General features: G+C 47.1%; 1 protein-coding gene across 1 annotated transcript in view; it reads left to right on the top strand.

Annotated features, from left to right (window-relative positions):
* The first annotated feature begins 251 nt into the window (after window positions 1-251).
* sorcs3a (sortilin related VPS10 domain containing receptor 3a) overlaps window positions 252-6253 on the top strand; it is a 127890-nt gene continuing 121888 nt past the window's right edge. Inside the window, exon 1 of the mRNA XM_084685810.1 lies at window positions 252-982. Coding sequence (XP_084541936.1) covers window positions 275-982 — 708 coding nt within the window. The 5' untranslated portion in view covers window positions 252-274. The remainder of the gene's footprint in view (window positions 983-6253) is intronic.

Below are 6253 nucleotides of genomic sequence, written 5' to 3'. Positions count from 1 at the left end.
CTCTCTCTTTCTCTCTCTTGCGCTCCCGTTCGCTCCCATCTCTCCCTGCATCCCTCTTCCGGGCGCACACACTCGGCAGCTTGGCTTCTATTCAGCTCCTCCCCGATGCGGTGGCTCTCCCGACCAGAACCTTGAACGTGAATAGTTTAGCTGAAGAGCACTTTAAATAACCGGACTAACTAGCGGGGCACCGTTAACAAATCTCACGACTTGACGAGGGTGGGTCGTCCGATAAGGTTTCCCATCGTTGGATACTCTTAGTTCTTTTCCAGCGATGGAGACTTGGGCTGGTTGGTGCCCAGGCATGCACTTTTCTGTGTGTGTATGGCTGATGATGTCTGCTAATACCCTGTTAAATGTCAAAGCGGAGATAACTTGCTCATCATGTCCGTCGCCAGTTCTGCTACACCAGGAGGAATTACAGATGGATACGCGCGAAGGTCCGATCCAGGCACCAAGAGGTTTGAAACAGATTCGACTTGAAGCTAACCGACTCGGAGTTACCAACCTAAATTTTGGAGTAGGCGACGGACAACAAGCAGGTGTTTCTGAGGATGTGTCGATGTTCTCTGAAGACGGAAGTGTGGAAGCAGGCCCAGATAAAGTCCCCAAGGAAGACTCACCTTTTCTTAGTCAAAAAGAAGACATCTACCGGGACGAATTTAACGAAATGGGTGAAGTCCAGGCTGAGAATCCTGTCCTAACGAGAGCAAAGAGAAGCGGTTCTGAGCTTGCTGAGTTTGCCGAGAGACGAGACACTGGAGGCTCCCGTGTTGACGGGGAGACCTCCGACGAAAGAAGGAGCCCAGGTCCGTTGTTGGACGGACAGCGACAGGGGAAGTCCGAATTCAAGTGGAACAGGGATGAAGGAAGAGGAAATTCTCCGCGCGAGGAGCCTAAACTAACCAGCTCCACTTTCGCCTTGACGGGGGACTCGGCGCACAACCACGCGGTGGTCTACTGGTCTGGTCAAAACAGCAGCGTAAGTAAAACAAACAATTGTTATATTGTAGTGGTGTTTATTATATGAATCATGTGCTGTAACACTTCAAAAGCTTGTCGCGTGGAGTTTGCCAAATTGTGGCGCACTATGGGCTCGCTTTTTCCATTCCGTCGAGTTGCTTCCCTCTGTAACAGGTGCACTGGATCAGTTGCGCACCAAGAGGCAGTTCCCAAATGTTTGATTTAAGCATTGCCAGAGAATCGGACTTGCATTGCAATTGCGCATAAAAAAGATTTGGGGTAGTTGTTTTCTGCAGACTCCGTATGGGCTTATCATTATACCCTAAAGCATGCAGATAAAACGTCCCTAAAGTAAACCGTTTTAACTCTAGACTAGTTTAACGTTATTTTATGTAATGAGCTACGACTCTAATGAATTATTCATCGTTAACTTGTGCTGTATTTACGACAGACAGGTTTGGTGCATCATTTATATGTCGCTTGAGATTTCAGCCTTCTCATCCAATCTAATGGATTGGAAAATATTGTAAATATTTCTGACGAGGCTGTAATTCTCTAAACTCTTTACTAATAATCAGATCAGAACATCAACCATGGAACAAGTGCCTGTGAGGTTTCCGTGCTGCCTCCTTTATGACAATGTATTCTCTCATGATCACGCGATACACAAATGTGCTGTGTGTGACATGTATGGAGTGACTTTGAATACATGTGAATAGTTTATTTTTAGTTAATTTAGGACCAAACATTCAGTCATCTTTGCAACTGTCATTTAATAAATAATATCCTAACGTTCACCAAAATCTGCAGTCGTAACCTTGTAAATATGTACCGTTGCACTTGCACTGGCACTCCAAAGGGTGGTGTAAGACGTTTGGAACTCATACAGTGTATCAGTTCCAAACGCATAACCTACCTAGCACGGAGGAAGGATCAAGTAGAAAATGCTTATTGTACATTTACTCAAGTTGCATGGAATCACTTCCGGTTAATGGCAGTGGAACAAAACTTATTTGGCATAATACCCAAACAAAATATTCCAAAACATAATGAACAAGTTGCAAAGAACTGTTGAAATATGTTGCAACACACACACACACACACACACACACACACACACACACACACACACACACACACACACACACACACACACACACACACACACACACACACACACACACACACAGAGACTGTTTTATCATCCACGGCCTTTAATGACTGTGTTCCAATGCATGTGTTTGGGTCATTATAAACTGCCCGAATTCCTGATTGTTTTCCAGGTTACCATTTCCTCATGTAGCACGTGTCTAATTGTGAGTCTGAACATTGCAAAACAGGTCAGTCTCAGCCCAAAACACTGTGTCTCCCTGACAGCAAGAGAATAATGAGACTTATTGATGACAAAGCCATAAACGCGATGATCGAGCATGACTCGTGGAAAGCCATTGGGTTCTTCCCTTTTGACCATTTCACATGCTTAATTTGTTGTTGTGGCTGCTGTTTCCATTTGATGTCATCTGGATTAATAACAAAGAAGAGAAAGTCGCCAGCTATTCGGTCTCTGTCTGAAGTGATTACGGCACGCGGCATGGGCTTGTTTTTTAACCCGCAGTGATGGCTCAGGCAGTTTCTGCAAGAGTGTGTGTATCAAGGAGAGCGAGAATATGAGAGAGTATGAGAGAGAGAGGAGAGAGAGTATGAGAGAGAATGAGAGAGAGCATAAGAGAGAGAGAGAGAGAGAGAGAGAGAGAGAGAGAGAGTGTGTATGAATGTATGAACATTTTGAACAAAGAAGTGGAGAGAACGGTTATTGTCTGCCCAGGTTCAGTGTGTTTCCTTTTAGGTATATAAATCATTATTTTTAATCGTATTTGATCATTTTTGTTGCGTTATTCCAGTTGAGTAGGCAAACTCAGGCATGTCACTCAAGCAGCAGCTTCTGTTGGAAGCCTGATGTGGTGATGATTGGAAGGCTCGAGGACATCTAAAATGGATACCATGAAGGTCCTTAAACTTAACAACCTCAGGCGGTCGCACACGTAAGCGGGTGACTAGCTTTGTCCTACTACTCGTTTGACCTCCCGGCTGTATGACTGGCTGACTGACTTGGTGACTAGCTGTCTAACAGACTGGTTAGCTGATTGACTGGCTGATTTAAGAACTGACTGAGTGACTGGCCAGTACCTCTCCCACACTCTCCCCATCTCTATCTGCTCCACTACTGGCTCTGTCTCATCCAACCGTTCTCCCCGATTGGCCCGGTCTGCTGTGTACAGCTGGCTGCTCCTCCCTCCAGGTTGACCTGGGTGGTTTGGTGAGTTCCCAGGGGGCCTGTGTGTCCTTCGAAGCGTGTAGACAAGGCTAATGTGGTCTATGTCTCTCTCTCTCTCTCTCTCTTCCTCTCTCGCTCACCTTTTCTCTCACACACGCAGTCCGACTCTCCCTGCTACTCTATCTTTTTTGTCTCTCTCGTTCTCACACGCACGCACTCTCTTTCTCGCTCTCCCTCTCGCTCGCTTTCTTTCTCCCTCACTCACTCTCTCTCTATGTCTGTGGGTGTTTCATCCATGACTAGCTTGCTACTATAAGCCAGCAAACTCTCCAAGGGAGTAGCAGAGGTCTCGATATGGAGCCTAGCCTATGTTTACCAGTGTAAAATCAGGTCTAACTGACATGGTTGTTTTTCAAAATGGCTGACTGTGATGCCTATGATCGTTATGAGGCTTCTTTTTTTTTTCTTCCAACCTTGGAATCTCTTCATCGTTTTAGTCAATAAAGCCCCCTTGTACTGCAGTGAATATTTATGGTGTTTGTCAACAGCGCTGTGTAGCCTACTCAGTGCACTTTCCAAAGATCAATCGCATTTTTGCCCCTTGATGTTCACTTGATTTTTTCCCCCTTTGTTGTCCAACTCTTGATGGGGGGGAATGGGACTGTTGATCTGCATGGGAAGCAGGGTGGATAGGGATGTGGATGGGTGGTCCTTCATGTTTGGGGGCCAATCACAAGCAGGGATCCCTCCTGTCGGGTGGCCCTTCATGTTTGGGGGCCAATCACAAGCAGGGATGGTGGTCCTTCATGTTTGGGGGCCAATCACAAGCAGGGGTCCCTCCTGTCTGGCAGGTTATCAATAGAGCTCGCTGCTCTTTTGAAACTCCCTAATCTCCTTCAGAGAAAGGAAGGAAGCGCACACAGAGAGATACATAGAGAGTACACACTCACACACACACTCACACACACACACTCACACACACTTACACGGGGATGCAGACACCCACACACACTTCGTGCACTGGCATCTCTCTCTCTCTCTCTCTCTCTCTCTCTCTCTCTCTCTCTCTCTCTCTCTCTCTCTCTCTGTCTCGCACACACGCACTTTATCGATCTGTTCAATGGGATTTTCAAGTTGACAGTGACATTCAAGCATTCAAGAGGGGGCAATTTCTAATGTCACACAGTCAAAGGTCACGCTAGCTCACACTCAATACGGAGTTAATGGCCAAGCTTTATGCATGCAACCACACCACATAATTGACCTATTGTATTGTCGCTGTAATTTCCATAAAGGCCACCATAATCACTTAAGTCTCTCCACTTGTGTAGCTTTTTGCAGAGCAGTGAGACATACACGCACACACGTATGGTACAGTGACTGTGGAGGACACAGAGGGCTGAACTTATTTTCACTTTTCGGTTCAAAGTAAAAGGACTGTCGCATGGCAGTGGGGATGGAAGCATCTGCTAAGTGAGGACATTGTTATGACGTGACGTTATTATAAAAAATAAAAAAAACAGCTTGTCGAGCGAATACAGAACATCCAAACGGGTGCTCTCAGAGTACTCATTGCCATCGGAATGCATGTACAGTACAACCTCTATCTCCGACCACTCACTGCCACTATCCAATGGGAATAGGATCAGGCAGAGTAGACAAAGTTGGCCTCTGGGCGGCTGGAAACATGATTTGGGATGTGCACAGGGGGGCTTCTCTCTCCCAACCCCCTCCCATGCAACCCCACTCATTTAGTGATGCTAATGGATTATAGAGCTGTCTTTAAGCTAGCCGCTTGCTGCTAGCCCAACTGCGGTAGGAGAGTGTGGGAAGGGGATGTCATCAATAATATAGTCGTTCTTTCTCTCTTTCGCTCTCTTTCTCTCGCTCTCTCTCTCTCTCTCTCTCTCTCTCTCTCTCTCTCTCTCTCTCTCTCTCTCTCTCTCTCTCTCTCTCTCACTCTTTCCTCCGCCCATTTTCTTCTAATTAGTGTTTACAAATTGTTTCCCGGCCTTTTCCCTCACCGTGGAAGTGTAGTTCGGTGGCAGGAAGCCACGTGCCGCCAACGTCAAAGGAGGATTCATCTTGACTCCCCCCCCCCCCCCCAGAGCAAACGTCTTGGCTTGACTTTAAGCTGGGGCCAGTCCAAACTTCCCCTGTCATGGAGCTTTGTGTCTCGGCTGGCACGAGTGCTTGTGTGTGTGTGTGTGTGTGTGTTTGGAGTGCGTGTGTGTTTATTGAGAATACTTACGTATGTGTTTTGGAACGTGTGTGGTCCTTGGCTGGAATAAGGTGTCTTAAACCTGACTTCATATCATTCCTCAAGCAGTTCTTTGACGGGGAGAGAAAGCAGTGTGTTTTGAAGACGGTGTTGCACATGCGCAGGGCTCCCCAAACCGCTTACGAAGTAACCCCAATGAATGTCACGTCCGGAACCACAGTAAGCCACTATGTCAGGCTTTTCTGCTATTGCAGCTCGGGTATTCTTTTTGCTGTTCTGCAGTTCGAATAGTCACCCCCTCCCGACAACTATAGAGTGAGCCATAGGTGGACACTAAGAGATGTAATAACAGGGCCTAAGTATTGGAAAGCTACGCATTTTCTCTGCGCGACTCCTCCGCTACCCTGGAACCCAACCCCATGCCAGAGCCCGGCTCTCCCAATCAGATCTCGCGGCACCTTCCGCTGTGAGCAAAGAATAAAAAGCGAAAGAAAGAACGAATTGCAGAGCGCTAAAAGCCTCGGAAACTCGGCGCTCCTGCATACTAGCTAGCCTCCGGAAGAAGGGCTTTAAAGGCAGCGAGCGTCCCCCAGCCCTAATGGTCTCATTACGCTTCCTGTACAATTGGCATGGTAGGAGAAAGAAGCACTGGGGGAAGTCTCCGGCAGCCAGGACTAGAAACTCGAGTGTAATCATTCGCTTGGCCACTGATCCCATTCGGCAGGACAAGGGTGTATGTGTGTGTGCAGGTGTACGTGTGTGTGTTTGTGTGGTGAGGGATATTCATGGGCTCT

The sequence above is a fragment of the Hypomesus nipponensis genome, chromosome 21, assembly GCF_054491055.1.
Source record: "Hypomesus nipponensis isolate SF chromosome 21, ASM5449105v1, whole genome shotgun sequence".
NCBI lineage: Eukaryota > Metazoa > Chordata > Actinopteri > Osmeriformes > Osmeridae > Hypomesus > Hypomesus nipponensis.
This window is presented reverse-complemented; position numbering and strand designations above follow the sequence as displayed.